Source organism: Desmodus rotundus, chromosome 10 (assembly GCF_022682495.2).
Source record: "Desmodus rotundus isolate HL8 chromosome 10, HLdesRot8A.1, whole genome shotgun sequence".
Taxonomy (NCBI): Eukaryota; Metazoa; Chordata; class Mammalia; order Chiroptera; family Phyllostomidae; genus Desmodus; species Desmodus rotundus.
This window is the reverse complement of record NC_071396.1, coordinates 105617769-105634632: the sequence shown is the minus strand read 5'-3', so window position 1 is coordinate 105634632 and position 16864 is coordinate 105617769. Positions and strand designations below refer to the sequence as shown.

General features: G+C 43.0%; 1 protein-coding gene across 1 annotated transcript; it reads right to left on the bottom strand.

Annotated features, from left to right (window-relative positions):
- Positions 1-1137: 1137 nt before the first annotated feature.
- Positions 1138-16548, bottom strand: SERPINB11 (serpin family B member 11). The gene is made up of 8 exons (XM_024580707.3): positions 16439-16548; positions 13833-14017; positions 12713-12772; positions 11539-11667; positions 8343-8460; positions 5307-5449; positions 4484-4639; positions 1138-2995 (listed from the first exon to the last, which is right to left on the bottom strand). The coding sequence occupies exons 2-8, from the start codon at positions 13998-14000 to the stop codon at positions 2591-2593; spliced, it is 1179 nt and encodes a 392-aa protein (XP_024436475.2). The 5' UTR covers positions 14001-14017; positions 16439-16548; the 3' UTR covers positions 1138-2590.
- Positions 16549-16864: the final 316 nt, after the last annotated feature.

The following is a 16864-nucleotide window of genomic DNA, read 5'->3' as shown; positions in this document are numbered from 1 at the left end:
TCTGCCATTGGTCAAGTTCATTGCATTATCTCCAGCATGTCTTATTCAGACCAGTGATCTTCAGTTTCCAGCTCTAGAACATAGTAGGCACTCAACACATTGAAGTAGTGAAGGAATTAATTCCTTAATTCATTCAACTGATATTTATTGAGTATCTACTATGCTCCAGGCACTTTTGGCACTAGGGCAACAACAGCAAAAAGAAATTTTTTTAAACCCTGACCTCATCAAGTTCACATACTAATGGGGAGAGATTCTCCATAAACAAAATAAATAAAATGCATAATGAAGCACTGAGCGCTAATGAGAAGAGCAAAACCGGGCGGAGTCATGCAGAAATTCAGGTGGTGTGGCGTGTGTGAAGGGGCGACAAGGAAACCCACTGCAACCTATTTGCTTGAGGAACCAAGGACCATCTGGGAAGAGTTCAGCAAGAGGAAATTCAGGGTGTCCATGACCCAAGGATGAGGGTTCAGGTTTGGAGATGAAGGGCATCTGTGCGCACAGCCCACCTGTGTGCTCAAGCCTGGGCTCCAGAGAGGAAAGTCTTCCTGGGACAGTTCAGCTAGCCGCTCCATCATCCTTGAACAAGACTGGAGGCCTGCCTGAGAACAATGGGATAGGACACAGCCGACAGGCGGGAAGAGATTTCGCATCCCCACTTCCACTTCCAGCACTGAAATGCCTCCCACACCAAATCTGTGGGCCCTTTGGGGCAGAAACAGCAAACTCCAGGAACGCAGGGAGTCTTGGCCCAATGCATTTTAGGGTGTGGCACCAACAGAGGGTGATACTTGCATGGACCTGGTGGCAAAGTCACAGGCTTTACCACCACTCTGTGGCACCAGAGAGACGGTGGCAGATTCCACACCGAACCAACCCTGAGTTGGGGAAGAGTGGGGAACCCCAGGCAGAATTTGCAGAACCAGGGCAGTGAGAGGCATGGGATTCTGAAGGACGCACAATAACCAGTGAGATCCAATAGCAAGACTGTTAGTTCCATGTAGTCTGGGAGACATAGACTATACAAAGTCATACAAAGATTTTTATTAACAGAGAGCAGTATTTTAAAAATAAATCTGTAGATTGCATATAGAATTTGGAAACCCTGCCAAACCCCAGCCTGGTAAATGTCAGCCAACAGCCTTATTACGTCTTAACAAAGGATCTTTTCAACATTGATGGTCAAAGGTGCTTGGGGACTGAACGGGGGAATTCTTGGCATAGATGCTGCAGAGCTGCTGAGGGTGACTCTGACTCACGTCCACATTACTGGACAATTCCATCACCCAATTAAACATCCTAATGGCGCCTTCCACTGTCACACCTAAACTGTCAAAGATGCTATCTACGTGTAGCCAAAATAAACCAAGAACAGGCTTTGTATCCCCACTGCCAAACTGCCCCAGGCCCATTGAAGTGATTATTGACATGGAAAATGCTCTTCAGTGATTTATTTCATGTAGTTTATAATGCATCTTTCCCATAACAATGGCCATTTGGAAGCCCAAGTGATCTTTCTGGAATACAAATCTGATCAAGTCACCTTCCTCAGAAAAGAGCCCCTACGCCCTGAAATGGCGTACAGGGCTCATTACTGAAAGGAACCCCCCCAACGCCCATCACTCCATCTTCATGGCTTCTTCTTGCTGACGACAGACTTCACACAGCAGCCATTGTCATGGCCATTCCAAAGTCTACCTTCTCTGCTGACATAAAAGCTTATGAAGACAGAGGCTGAGACCCTTTGTTATTCACTGTGTGTACCTATGTGTTAACATGGTGTTGGAACTTAGTAGATGCTCAAGAATATTTTGGCAAGAAATGAACCAGAGCCTCAATGAATACTGAAATGGCCAGCATCTTTTAAAGCCGTCACCCTGGGTAGCAACTCTGGTGTTTTGTTGGCTGGAGGCATGTGTGTCTTTTCACGTCTGGTTACGCTGAGCTGGATGCCTCATGGTGCTCTGCTTTCTCTGCTGACACCAAGAAGAAGCACATGCCACCAGTGCAAAGAGATAAAAGGAGAGCCTATTATTCAATTTAGGGCTTGACAGAAATTTGGCCAAAAACTCCACTAAAATGGCTTCAAAGAACTTAAGGCATTTCATGCATTTATTAGAGTCAGTACAGAATTTTGAACTGAAATTCATAATGTTACATTTACCTGTACAAGGAAAATCATACCGTTTAAACATCCAACCAAAGCAGAAGCCCTTCGGTTGGTTTTCCAAAGGCAGAGCAGTCCCTTACTCAGGAGCTCACAGACAGATACACACAAGTCTAGAAAATGTAAGTCTCTAAACTTTCCCTCGGTGACTTGATTATGTCACCCAGACAGTGCTCAGATGAGGCCCCAAAGATAAGAGAGCCAGAAAAGCTTTTTTTTTTTTTTGTAAATATACCTTCTCCCCCATTTACCATAATCTTAGGGTTCACCAACCCATGGAGTAACTTGGGAGAGATCCTAGACCCATTTTGCAGACAAGCAACCTGAGGCGCAGAGGTGTGAGAGGTGTGAGCTGCTCTGAGTCACAGGTTTGTCCCTGCACCTCCTCCGTGACTCTGAGCCTCGCTCACCCCCATGTGCTCAGGGAGAGGCGAGCTTTCCACAGAAGAGAATGGTGTTGGTGTCGCTGTGCCTTACAAAGAACAGGAAAGGGCGGTTTGCCACAAACCGAGCTCGGATGGGGAGTCTTTTCACAGTGAGGTTGTCCCCAGTGGCTGACGCCGCCTCGGTGCCCTCTTCATTGACATCCACGTAGGACTTGTGGATGACCTTTGATAAACACAGGCCTTTGGCTGGTGATATTCCAGACAGATCAGCTTTGATCTGGCTGAAGACATCAGTCATCCCAAGGGATTTTAGCAGAGAATTCAGCTCATACTTGATCTCCAGTTTGAACCGGGGCAAATAGACTTCAACGTCTCTTGCCATCATGTTGGAAGAGCTGGTCCACTTGTCAAACGTCTTCACATTCAGCTGCTTCTCTACCTAAAAGACAAAACACAGGTGGGCCCACACGAGCCAAGCACAGGCCTTTGCAGTCATTGCTGTTCGTTGTATAATTCTCAGTGTGAATGATTCAGTTCCACTGACTTCCTTTCTACCTTTAAACTGTGCTCAGGTTTTATCTGAAAAAAAAGAATCTTGCATTCTTGCATTCCTCTACATCTTCCCTTTCCTATTGCCTACTTCTCATGATATTTCATAATTAAATGTGTCCCAGGGACATCCATCCCTCCGTCTTTGCCGTAATTTACTCTCCAAGTACAGACTTGGCCTGAGCTCCCTGTAATGTCTCTGCAATTGTGTTCTCATCCCCTGAATGACCTCAAGCACGTCTCCTTGGTCCTCACGTCTGACACCTGTAACAGCAACCTCCACCATGCACTCGTTCATTTGGTTTCTATGGTGCCCAGGATGCCCTGTTCCCCTCGGCTTTAATCTCCTCCTGTTCCTACTCTTGAAGCTGACCTCTGGGTGCCTCCACCTAGCCAGTCAGCTCCCACACCCCTGCTGAGTTCCCACAGCAGCCTCCCAGCCCTGAGTTCTCCTTTTCTACTCAGTTCCAGGCATTTCTGTAAACTCTTCACACCCCTGTCCTTGGGCATTTGAAACCCTCCACAGCCCTCCCCTCAGCTCCAGACTGGCGAGTCAAACCATCATTCTTCTCCTACAAGAGTTGAAGATGTTTTTGTAGCCTTCCCGCCGACCTGACAACAGCAGATCAGTGGTTGCTCCTCCTATCTTTTCCTTCTGTCTCCCAGTGCCCTGATCCAAGTCACCACGACTTCAGGACACAAAGCCATCTCTCTGCCTCGCCCTTCTAAGGCCTTTGCACGTGCCCTTTGCTCTGGGGAGAACATCGTCCATGTGTGTGGCCCACTTCCACTAGAGCCCAGAAGCCCAGCTGGTCTCCTAGCAACTGTCCTGCTAGCGGAGCCCCAGGAGGTCCCTCCACACTGGTGGCTTGCCTGGCCTGTGCTGCTGGGCAGCGTTGACCACAGCCAGGGATAGGGGGTTAGACTCCCGCCACCGCCGTCACCTCTTCTCTGTGCCTGTGGCTCTCATTTCCCCACAAAACCGGGACGCTGAGAATGGAGGTTAGCCCACGAAAGTGTGTTGTTTTTGGATCCGAAGCTGAGAGGAAGAGGCTTCATCAGTTTTCCAGGGCCTGGGAGCATTATCATTTCATTACAAAGATGTTTCCCAAGGGTCCAAGGACCAATACGTGAGTGTGTTTGCACACCATGCACATGCCTTTTTAATATAAAAATAGACTGTTTTCCCTGAATACATTACCCTGAAGGCAGGGACCAGGAGGGCCCCCTTTCCCCTCACAGTCCCTGGGGCGGTGCCGCTGAACCTGGAGCATGATGGGCTGGGTGAGGGGCTGTACTGACGTCATGGGATAAACACAGAGTGGCAGAGTGTGTGCGCGTGTGTGGGTGCACGTGTGTTAGCATCCCTGAACGTTACCTGTTCTAGCGTGGCCGTGCCCGCCGGCAGCAGGATAACCATGTTCAGCGCGTTGCCCACATAGGGCAGCTCCAGCACTTGCATCCGCGGCTCGCGCACGAAGGCCAGTTTGAACGTCCCTGTCTGATACATCATGTCCACAGCGACGCTCTTACCCTGTTTTTTTAAAGATTGTAATGAGAGAGTAGTTACGGGTGTGTGGGCACGCGCGTGGGTGCCGATGTCCTTGCGTAACATAAATATCTGCGTTAACAGTCTAAACACACGGGTAAACCATAACTACAAAATGTACCCGTATGACTTTCCTCCGCAAAGGCGATGAGTTTTTATTTCAAAATAAGTCCTGGTTAGAGCCTGAATAGTTCAAATAATACCGATAGCAATAAAAACAATGACATATATGCCTCCCAAAACAAAGGCAGGGCTTCCCGATAAAATGAGTTCTATGAAAAAATGCTATCATAGGATCATTTTTTAATTCAGCTAGAGACTTTTTAAGAGAAAAATAATGTAGAGTTGTGTTGTGCCACCAGAGCAAATAACCACAGCGCCTACTGAAGGACACACAGATAGGAGAACAGTCAGGAAAAAAGCAGGCCTCCTTGTCTTGCAGGGCACCCCAGCGCCGAAGGCTCCACTTGGGGCCCTGTGAGAGACGTTCCCGTCACTTCATAAGGAGAAACGAACATACAGTGCATAGAATACACAATTAAAGGAACCTAGGGAAATCATGACCAGTATTTTCACTAAAACCTTCCAATTGTCCTTAAACAATTATCGAAGTCTCCAAAACTGATCATCGATCGGAAAATGAGACACATACCTCACTTAGCTGAAAGGGGGTTTTCGTTGTCTCTCGCTCCTGAAATTTACTTTGCCATTGTCCTTTGAAATATATGGCATTCACCAAGACCATTACAGAGGAAGGGTCGATTGTGCCCTCTCCAAAGAGGTTTGTGATTTTTCCTTGTAATAAAAAAGAATAGATAATGTATTTGGATTTGAACTTAATGGGAGACAGTTAGATAGTCACAATAGCCAACATTAAGTGTTCTCCCTGTCTCTCTCTCTATATATATACACATATATAATTGATAAATAAATATATAAATGAATTATTAAATAAAAATAACACTCTAAGTAAGTACACCGCATGTGGGTCCCTAGTGCACGCCCATGTCAGACAGCACTAATCAATCTATCCCTTTAAGCTAACTGTTTTTAAGAGACTTCTACGTGCCAGGCCCTGTTCTAGGCACTAGGACACTAAAGCCAGGCCAGAACACTCAACTAAAGAGACAAAAATCCCTACCACCATGGAGTTCACACCCTAGTGACTCCACTGTGCACTTTCCCAGGTCACCTTAGTGTAACCCTCAGACTCCTTCTCAACACAGAGGTAGTTCCCAGGCAGCCCCTGGCAGTGGATCAGGGCCGGCCTGTGAAGTAGAACACATTTTCCCCTACTGCTCCGAGTAAATTAACAGATCTAAAAATGTACAGAACTTTCCGTGCATTTTCTAACAGTACAAAGAATTGAATGGATACATATTTTAATCTGATCACCTATTAGGTAGTTTGAACAACATCCATCAATTGACAAGATGCTTTTGAGAGCTCACCACTGTTAAGTGATGTAACAGATACAAGTATGTTAGACACATGGTCTTCATGCTCAGAGAAGTAATTATATTCTTTTGTTTTCCCCCCTCTGATTTTATTGTTATCCAAGTACGGTTCTCTGCATTTATCTTCTACTAGTAACTTATGTTACTAAGGTATTCTTCAAAATGCAATTAGCTCTAACGCTTTGCTTTTATTTCATTCTAATTTTAATTTGTTAATTAGTGAAGTTCATTCTCTCCCATATCAGGAAGTATGATTATCTATGTTCTGAGGCTTCGGAAATTCATGGTACAATGAGTCAGTGGCAAACTCGCAGAGAGAGATTATTTCAGTGTGGTGATTTGACCGTACATGTTTAATGGGATATGCTCTGAGGACAAAAAGAACTGCAAAAATATCTTCAGCTACTATGGTTGATTGTTGTATTAGTTAGTGCTGCTATGTTTGAGACTGTGTGTATTGTTGGTTGAGGTCATTGTACAATAATATTGGTGGCATTGAAAACTGGAATTTTTGACATGAGATAAAAGAGAAATAGATAGAAAATGGAGAAGTATGTTAAGTAAAAATCCTATGAATCTGAATCTGAATTGGCGATATTAGTAAGAAATTAAAATTTCTAAATATATTTCATCTAAATATATGTAGTTCCTAGTTATAGCCATTGAAAAAGCCTAAAAATGATGATCAAACCAGTAGCAAGGAGCACTCTTTTACCCAGATTATGGTCTCTAAAGATCATTTTGCATTAAAAGGATCCAGGGTTCCTTGGAGAAGTAGGGGAGTCTAGGTCAGGGACAGGAAGTGAGCAAGATGAGCCTGGAACATCTGGCCAATTCAGAAAGCAAGGACGCCATCATATTCTAGGGGGCCATGTCAAAAGGACTCAGGAGCCAGAGGAAGATGTATCCCAGGCTACAGGGAACAATTTAACCTCTGATAGCTTGAAACATCTCAACAATGTTTAAATGTATGGATTTGTGACAATACTTTAAAAAGAAAACTCATTAGCTATGTTGGAGGATACAAGGGGAAAAAACATTATTTTAAAAACTTGTGTTGAAGAAAAAGAATCCGGCATCCGTTTCGTTTCAGTTTTTCTCGTATGAACTGTACTTAGGTTAATCAAATATTGTATAAGAAGTTTCTCATATAGAAACGTTCCAGCTTATAATAAGGAAGGAATTGGCAGATGGCAACTTTAGAACCCCTAATGAAATAATGGGCCTAAGTAGTAAGCATCAATTCCAATCAGATGAAATTTTAAAATAGGCAGAACTAATACAAAGCAATAGAAGCCAGAGAAGTGTTAAGATCTGGGAATGCGGTGGGTTCGTTTCTGGAACAACACAGAGGGAGGCCTTGCTGTGCCCTTCCCAGTAACAAATGTTTCATTTTCCTGACCTGGCTGGAGGCACAGCAGGGCATTCATCTTTGGGATAATTCACTGGACAGAGGACATGTATAGACTTTTCTAAACGTACATATATGTCAATCAAGAAATATATTTCAAGTTTATTTTAAAAATCAAGCTTGAAGGAACACATTTATCAGTTGCAATGTAGAAACATATTTTGGATCTGATTTGAACAAATAAAGAGGCAATTGAGGGAATACAAAAACTCATAAAATATTTCTTAATATTAAATGATTTTCTAATTTTCCAGGTGTACTAATGGTGTAGCAGTCATATTTTTAAAAAGCTTATGTTTTTGAGAGGCACAAACTAAAACATATACAGAAAAATAGACATGCCATCAGGGATGAGCCTCAAAATAATATGAAAGGGGTGGTGGGAAAATAAATGAGACTCATGTGTAAATAAGAATTCATTGTATTATTCTTTTTCCTTTAATTTTTTCCTTAACTAGATTTTTAAAAAAGAAATGAACACATCTTCATCCTGAATATTTATTGCTCCATTTAAAAATGTTTAACAATATATAGGGTTCATTTTAAAACTGGGGAAGGTAGACTTAAACTGAATTCAATTCAATGTTAGACTGTATGGTAACACCTCTATAACATACAGTGTTATTCTCAGAGTCATTTGGCTAGATCATTTAGGACAAGTGTTATAAGGGATATTCCAACATATTCCCCTGTTTCCTCCATTGTTAATCTCTGTGTCTGCTTCCAGACTTCACCCCCCCTTCCTCATTAGTACTGACTCGGGGAATTCAACAAGACGGCGTGAATCAAGTTCAGAGACATACATGTGACTTAGCCTTACCGTTAGTTTTACTTTCAACCCAAGCGTTAATAGTTTGCCTCGTTTTTTCTGGAGACTGTTGAAAATCAACTGCTTGCAGCCTGGCTTGATACAATTTCTCAGAACAGTTTAAATATTTCTGTAAAAGAAAAGACTACTGCATGACAACACAAAAATCATGTAAGGAAAACAAACACACCAGCTCGGTATAGTCTAAAACCATAGCAGACAAAAGCAACTCATGCACACACCTGGAAGGAAGCAGAACCCATGCAAAGACATGCAGTCAGACCAAAGAACTTTCCCAAAGGGAGGAGTGTTCAGAAGGGTTTGGCTGCTACTTCTGTCATATCATGGGCATTCTTAGCTTTAAAGCGTTCCAAGCAAAATGACCAGCTGCAGTAGAGCGCCTGCCTTTTCACTCTGTCCCTCCTTTTTCCTCTTCAAAGGGGGCACAAATGGCTGTCCCCACTTCAAGGTGCCAGAGAGGAAAACTGAGGACAAGTGAGATTAAATGGCTTCTTTGTCTGAGGTCTAACAGAAGGTTAGGTCTCCACATGGTATATTTCTGCCTCCTCACAAGCCACCACAGATAAAACTAATAATAATATTCTCAGCCCTGGCTAGTGTGGCTCAGTTGGTTGGAGCATCATCCCATAAACTGAAAGGTCACGGGTTTGATTTCCATTCAAGGCACATGCCTAGGTGGTGGGTTCATCCTCAGTTGGGGTGCGTATGAAAGGTAACCAATCAATGTTTTTCTCTCACATTGATTGTTTCTCTCCTTTTCTCTCCCTCTCTTCCCCTCTCTCTAAAATCAATGAGCATGTCCTCAGGTGAGGATAAAGTAATAATAATGATGATGATGATGATGATAATATTCTCTGATGTGGACACTGATATTTTTTCAACCTATGTAAAATGTGAACAAAAAATACCTTAAGGTAGTTTTTTCACATACATTATCCAACAAAAAGTAATGTACGACTTCAGTGTAAAGATCCCAGTCCTCTCTTTTAACCAAATCCCCACTCCCAGGTTGGTCCCCATGTAGCATTCTGGAGCCACTACTCACCACCACCCATGGCCCTTCATTCCCAGAACTGAGAATGGTCCATTGCCAAATCTACATGGACCCGAATGGAACTGCTTGCAATTCCACTCTTGAGACCTTGGGGACATGCTCTCTAGTCCAGCAGGACCCAATACCCCCCGGGAACATCTAGGGTGATATGAGACTTAGAATTATGGCAGGTATGAAAGCAACTGCCTGGCATCGGCTTGTCATTGGCTTAACTGGGTTCTCTTGTGCCTAAGTCAAGAATAGAACAAAAGGAGAGTTTAACTTAGAGCAACACCTGGGCCTCGACATGATTCTTGTCCTGAGCTGGGTCCCACTGTGGCTGGATCATGCTTAAGTGACTGCCCAGAGCCCACAAGATAGGAGTCTTTCCAGACAGAACCCTGGGACAATAGTATCTTATGACCTGGATCGTGACAATCACTCCAGGAACCGATGCAGTCGTCATTATCCCAAAGCAACATTTGTCAACTATTACCCCCAGGCATCTGTTTGGGGAGACAAAGGAATGCGAGTAGTCTGGCTCCAAGGACCACGATTGTGAATCCCCATCGCTTCCAGGGCTCTCCATAAAACGTTCTCTATGCACGTCTGGGGCGGTAGAAGGAAATGCCTCTGAAATATCTATAATGAATGCCAGGGCGGGCTACGCCAAGTTAAAAAAAGTTCTGACAGTCAAAAACTTGTCAACTATTCAAGGTCATGAAAAGCAGAGACCAACAGCCAAGATTGCTCTACCCAGCAAAGCTATCATTTAGAATCGAAGGGCAGATAAAGTGCTTCCCAGACAAGAAAAAACTAAAGGAGTTCACCATCACCAAACCATAATTATATGGAGTATTAAAGGTACTTTATGTAAGAAAAAGAAGATCAAAACGATGAACAATAAAATGGCAAAAAATACATATCTATCAACAACTGAATCTAAAAAATAAATTAAGCAAACAGGAAGAACAGACATGGAATCATGGATACGGAGAACGTTTTCATGGCTGCCAGATAAAAGGCAGGTGGGGGAGAATGGGTGAAGAGGTGAGGGGATTAAGAAGTACAAATAGGTAGTTATAGGACAGCCATGGGGGTGTAAAGTACAGTATGGGAAATGGAGTAGCCAGTGAACTTAGATGCATGATCCATGGACATAAACAATGATGGGGGGACTGCCTGAGGAAGTGGGGGTACTGGGTGGAGGAGGGCAAAGGGGGAAATCAGGACAACTCTAATAGCATAATCAAGAAAATATAGTTTAAAAAATCTTGTCAAGTATAAGACACCTCCGGGCTAAAGAAGGACATTAGAAATTCAAGGCTGCTTCATCCAGCTGGCATTCAAACAACACTGGTCACACAAAAGTTAGGTCACCAAAGCTGGCCATTTCCCTTCAATCACAGCAAGACTGATGTAGCAATGGATTTGGACAGGGATCAAATACCGGCTTTGCCACTTAATTATCTCTGTGACCTTTGTCAAACTGACTTTTCAGGATCTACTTCACAATTGTGGAATAATGACAGTTTTGTACCTATATTTTAAGTCTAAGTAAGGATTATATAAGCTAAGGTCTATAATGTATGCAGTAGAGTGATTGACAGACACATAGTAAGCACTCAATAAAACTATATTCCAACGCAGTTGGGAAATGGAATAAATAGTGTTAGAGTTTTGTAGTCAGAAAACTTAATCTAATCCTCTCATTTTAAAGACAGGCATGGCTTGCCCAAAGTCATATGGCTAAATGAGAACAGAACTCAGATCTCTTGGCTCTCAGTGTAGAATCCTTTCTACTAATTCTCAATACTCTGCCATTTAGGACCTCTTTGAAAAAGAGATGAGAAACAGCTTTTATTTTTCTTCTGATCCATAAGGGGTTATTCTTACAGGCTTTATTTTGTGCTTCATCTTTGACCTTGGTTCTTGGACAACTTTGGTGATTTTGCAGAAGTAACATTTTTATGTGATACTTCACAACTTTAAATGGGGGTTTGGTGAAACCATTTCATTGAAACTCTAGCTCGGCTGAAATTTAATCTGTTCAAGATAAATGTCATGTGACTCTTCACACTCTTGAATTACCTTATGGTGTGGAATTCAGAGGATGCCAAGAAAACTGTTGACCACCATTCCAGGTGGACTTACCTGCTGGAATGCTATTGCCTGCGTCCCGTAGAGCCTGTTGGCGATGCTGAGCGTATAGTTAGAGTCTGGCTGGTTGATTTGAGAGAATAAGACTCTAAACTCTGAGTGAATCCTTCCAGCTTCGCTGCACTAAAGTACAGTAAACAAAGATTGGAGCATTAAGGTGCTTGATTTCTTGCCATTGGAGAGTTATAAATAACATGAAAACAATACGGAGTTGAAGAGTTGAAAGCATTTTCCTTCTTTCATTTCCTCTAGCACAATAATCTCCACACCCTGTGACTCTGGTTACAGATTGTGAGCAGTTCTGTGAGCTATTGCAACACACACACACCTGTCAGCCCCGATGTTCTCATTCAAAAGCAGACGTGATCATAAATAAGCAGCTCCTAATCTCAGGGCACTAAGCCAAGTATTTATTGTTGTTGTTGGTTTTGTTTTGTTTTGCTGCCTTTGTACCTATGGAACCATTTTTCTTCTCTTTCACGTTCCTTTTAATGTCTCCATTTTCTGCAACCATGTAATCAAACTCTTCAGCTCTTCACTGAACTGGCCTTCCACACCCATCTGTCCTTCACAGGAGCAATCTGGCTAAGCGTGAAGCTTTGATGCATCCGAATGCATAGACATTAGAGGGGTTATACCTATATTCCCGAAAGCAAAGATTCCCACACTATCGCCTTTAACCTCCTAACAATAAATTGGTTTCTGTGAATCAAGTATCCTGTGAATCTACACATGCTTGGGCATTCTGCATAAATCTGACAGTGAAAGGAATCCTCCTACCAGAGGGAACTGCGAACGGGTGGGCCGGGCAGCATCAAGCACTGTTTTCCTGGTGTCTAATTATGTGGCAAAGCCTCCATGTCCTTTCTCTGTCCCCTCACTGATCTGAAAAGTGCAACACTTCACTGATGAGGCTGGCAGGCTCAACATAGCACACAGTGTGTAAGAGAATGGAAAAGTTGGTGTAAGGATGACAATAAATCACGTGGTAAGATCTGGGGACTTTATTACTGTCATCACTAATTCTATAGGCTGTCACAATTGTCAGGGACATTGCAAGCCCTTTTAGGGGACAAGGAGGAGCTCTGCCCCTTAACCCTTGCACCATTGTTTCTTGGTGCTCTTACGTTCAAGAACCTTTGACAGCTCAGCAGTAATGTTGTCATACCTTAGCTGAGTCCTTAAACTGGGGCTTTAATGATTCTGCAATGTGATTAAAGTGAAGCACCTAGAAAGAAGAAAAAGAATCAACTGGCATCAAAAGTAACACACGGTCTATAAAGGTTCTCAGGTACAAGACCCTGTTTCCCATTTCGGATAGGGACCTATGTCATAGCTAGCATTTAATGATGCTGTATGCCAAGTCCTGAACTGAGCCTTTACATATCTTACTTAACCTCCCAACAACTTCAGGAGTAGATACCATTATCCCCATCTCCTGCGAGGGTAATTGAGTCAAAGAGAGATTAAGCAACATGGTTCGCACCACTGTCCGTGAGGTCCAGGGAGGGAGCTACCACAAACCCTTCCTCTCCCCTCTCTGACCTTTCTCAGGCTACTCCCTATGACAGAACCCTCCCAGGGCTGCATGAAACATTATGTGGCTTCCCAGCACAATACCTACTTTAAATGCAAAAAAATCATGGAAGTGCATCAAAATATGGAATAAAGCAGTAAAGGACAAACAGTAACAGGATGTGCAGGTGCCCTGGGAGTCATTAAGTGATATCCTTCTAGGGTTTCCACATCACTAAAATATGTATATCATTAAAAAGTCACTGATCAGCCCATGTAACCTGAAAAGTCACCCTTCCCTTCTTAGTCTCAGTTTCCCTCACTGTGAAATAGGGAGAACAATAACAACTTATGACACAAAGTGGTTATGATGTCCAAGAACTAATAAATATTTTTTAAAACTTGATAATGTGGAAAGGGTAATTCAATTCTATTATACATTAAACTTCTAGAGAGCAGGAATAGTGTCATACATGTGCTCTCTATCATGTTTACATAAACCATTGAAAGGATGAACTCTAAAAGTAGTCATGGAAATGTGTGGGTAAAAAACCCCAATGGTAAGGAAGAGACTGGGTATTGCCTATATTGTGTTATTTTCATTAAAATATATTACATTACTTAAGGCATTATCCACTTTTAAGAAATATGATTTGCCCAAGTGTATTCTTCTTTCACAAGATGGCAGTTTTCTCGGTGTAAAGATGCAATTTGACCCATAGGGAGCGTAGGTGAGACTTCCAGGCTCTGAGACTTCATTGGGCATTCCATACCTTTTCCATCTGTTCTGCACTGTGTCCTCTGGCTCCAAGTAGGACCATACTTAGAGCGTAAAGCAAACTCAGTGGGGAAAAGAAGATGTTGTCTCCCACGTTGTTATTGTTCAGCTCTCTGAACATATCAAGGCAAAATTCAACATTTGCTGTGCTGAGGGAATCCATTTTATGCCCAGCACTACCTGAGAACAGAAGGGAAAACAGCTCAGCATATCCCGTGGAGGTACAGACACTACATGGAATTCAGTTATTACATTTCATGAATTAAAGTTGCCGGAGCACACTACTTTTTAAAGTGAAGGGTGGAGGTAGGCAAAGTGGGGATCAGGGGAACCCCTGTTATAGTATCAACAATAAAAATAAAGTGAAATAAAAAGGTACTAGTAAATTCACAGTAGTTTCAGGTTCTAATGAATAAAAGATTTCCTTTTCCTTTCAGCCGATACTTCAAAGCTATCATTTGTGTACATTTTTTAAATGTACACAAAAAAAGTGATCCACTATTGTTCTGGAGCAAAAGAGCGGAAGGAATTAAATCTTTGTGTGCTGAATTTCATGTTTTATGACACTCCTCATCCCGGAATCTGTACAGAAAAATTCTTGAGCTACAAAGGCTCTGCCCGTGACATACTTTCCTTCTAGAATGCCCACCTTTACAAGGAAAGGACACTTCCATTCTGGTCACTCATGAGCAAACAAGGTGAGAATCCATAAAGCCAACCTGGGCAAACTTCTCTGCCCATTTCCTCTCCCTCCGTGGAAGTAAGGCAGGACCAGTGAATAGGCCATGAGAAGGGGCCCTCCGCCCTGGGCCACAGCCATGACATCAGCGACAATGGAGGACCAGAAGAAACTCTGAGAGAGAAAACCACGGTGCTGGAATATGTGTTACCTAAGGACGGTGGCTTGTCAGGAAGGCAGAGTTGGTTTTTTTCTGTCCCATAGACACTAACTGGGCACCCTTAACCGTAGGGGGCTGTGCAACTTTTTGAACACATTTTTGCCCCCAAGGAGTGGTCATTCATTCTCCAGAAGCCTTCATCACCATCAAACACTTTCCTCTTTTAACTTCCTCTTTTAACTTCATCATTCTTTCTTGGTTCACCACCTACCTCATCGGGCCCCTCCTTCTCAGTCTCCTGTACAGGATCTTAAATCCCAGGCCTCATCTCTGTTTACAACTGGACAGATGATCTCATTCAACTTCTAGTTTTAAAGTTCGCTGATTGGCTGGCAGTTCCCAAGTTTACATTGCCCCCGAATCACAGATTCATAGATGTAACTGCCTCCTCAACATCTCTACTTGAGTGTCTAATATGGGTGTCAAATTTAACACGTCCAAAAGTAGATTCTTGACTTCGGACCCTCTCTCCAGCTTGCACCCCTAGCAGTCCTCTTGATCTCTGTAAATGACAGCTCCACTCGCCCCTGTGCTCAGTCCAAAACTCGTGGGATCCTCCTTAAACACTTTCTCATTCACACTACATTCCGTCTATCAAAAAGTCCTCTTTTCTCTATGTTCAGAAATACTCACCATCTACCCATTTCCCCCTCTCCAAATACCACCCCGGTCAAAGCTATCATCATCCCTCTTGTGAATTATTGAAATAGTCTTCTCACTCATTTCCTACTTTAGTCCTTTCCCTCCTCCATTGCATTTTCTAGAAAAGACAGTGATATTTTTAAATACCAGTTAGTTATGCACTAACTGAAAACCGCTTATGGCCTCTGCTCAAAAATCTAGTGGTTTCCCTTTCTCTCGGAGCAGAAGGCAGACTCCTTTCTGAGACCGAGGTCCTTCATGATCTGGCCCCCACAACCCCTCAGCCTCGTCTCCATCTAGTCTCGCCCCCGGCTCCCTCTGTTCTAGCCGTGTCACCTCCCTGCATTTCTTCAACTTGCCAAGCAGATTCCACCTCGGGGCCTTTGCATGTCCTCTCTCTCCCCTGGGATGCTCTTCCCAAAAATATCCAAATGATTCGCTCTGGCAGTTCATTGATCTTTCTCAGTAGCATCCCATCAATAAGGATTTCACTGACTACATCTCTCCAGTTATACTTCATTCCATTACCCTACTTATATATATATATTATATATATACACACACATTTTATATAAATATAAATAACTTTATATTTACTTGTTTGCCCTATGTATTATATATACATATTTACTCATTTATTTGCCTTATACATTATAGACATGTATTTATATCAATATAAACTATGCATATATATTATAGTGTATGTTATATGCTATACATGTATTGATTGTCTGATTTTCCCCCTCCCTCTAGAGTACAACCTCCATGAAAACAAGGATTTTGTTTTTATGCTTTATTTCAGCATCTAGACCACCCCTGGCTTGCCCCTCACTGAGCACCTGTGGAAGGAAGAAATGAAGGAAGAAATTTTAATCCAATTGGTACTAGGATACACAGGTATCATCAGGTGTCAGCAAAGCCACTCTTGATTAAAGAATAAGCCGCCCCTCGTTTGGCTCATTTCACCCCTGTCCAGATGCCCTGTCTTACTGCTCTTCTCTATTCCCCTTTGACAACAAACTCAGCTGAAGTCGTAAAGCAAACAGATACTTCTTTTTACCTTGGCTGCTGTCTGGTGGTGGAGTGGACAGTTTGGTAGGTGAGCTTAGAGCCGCGTCCTGGGAGAGGAAATATAAAGCCTTTACTTTTTGCCCCTCCCTTTCTGTTTGTGTCCTTAGTGATTCAGCTCTGCACCTGCTGGGCGGTAAGTTCAGCCCAGAGAGGAGGCCTCTCTAAGTGTCACCAGAGCTGCTTTGAGTCCCCAAGACTCTCAGAATGGCCAGTACATTCTGGGGAAGCGCCCAGTTCTTAAACTGTTTTTGCTCTGCTAGAGGAGAAACGCTGACGAGCCTAACCTCTATTCTAGAGAATACTCTATTTTTCTAAAAAGAGTAACAAAGTGTTCAAGTTGACAGTGTCATACGCCAAATTCTGAGACTGCCTGTGTCCTAGCACCCAGACCGGAGCTACCCAATAGGAAAGGGTC

Excerpts from the sequence above, each read along its gene's own strand:
- SERPINB11 (XM_024580707.3), bottom strand. The coding sequence starts at position 14,000 with ATGGATTCCCTCAGCACAGCAAATGTTGAATTTTGCCTTGATATGTTC. Across the intron at positions 12,773-13,832 it reads GTGCAGAACAGATGGAAAAG|GTGCTTCACTTTAATCACAT; the intron begins GTATGGAATGCC and ends TCTTCTTTCTAG. Across the intron at positions 2,996-4,483 it reads GCACGGCCACGCTAGAACAG|GTAGAGAAGCAGCTGAATGT; the intron begins GTAACGTTCAGG and ends TTTGTCTTTTAG.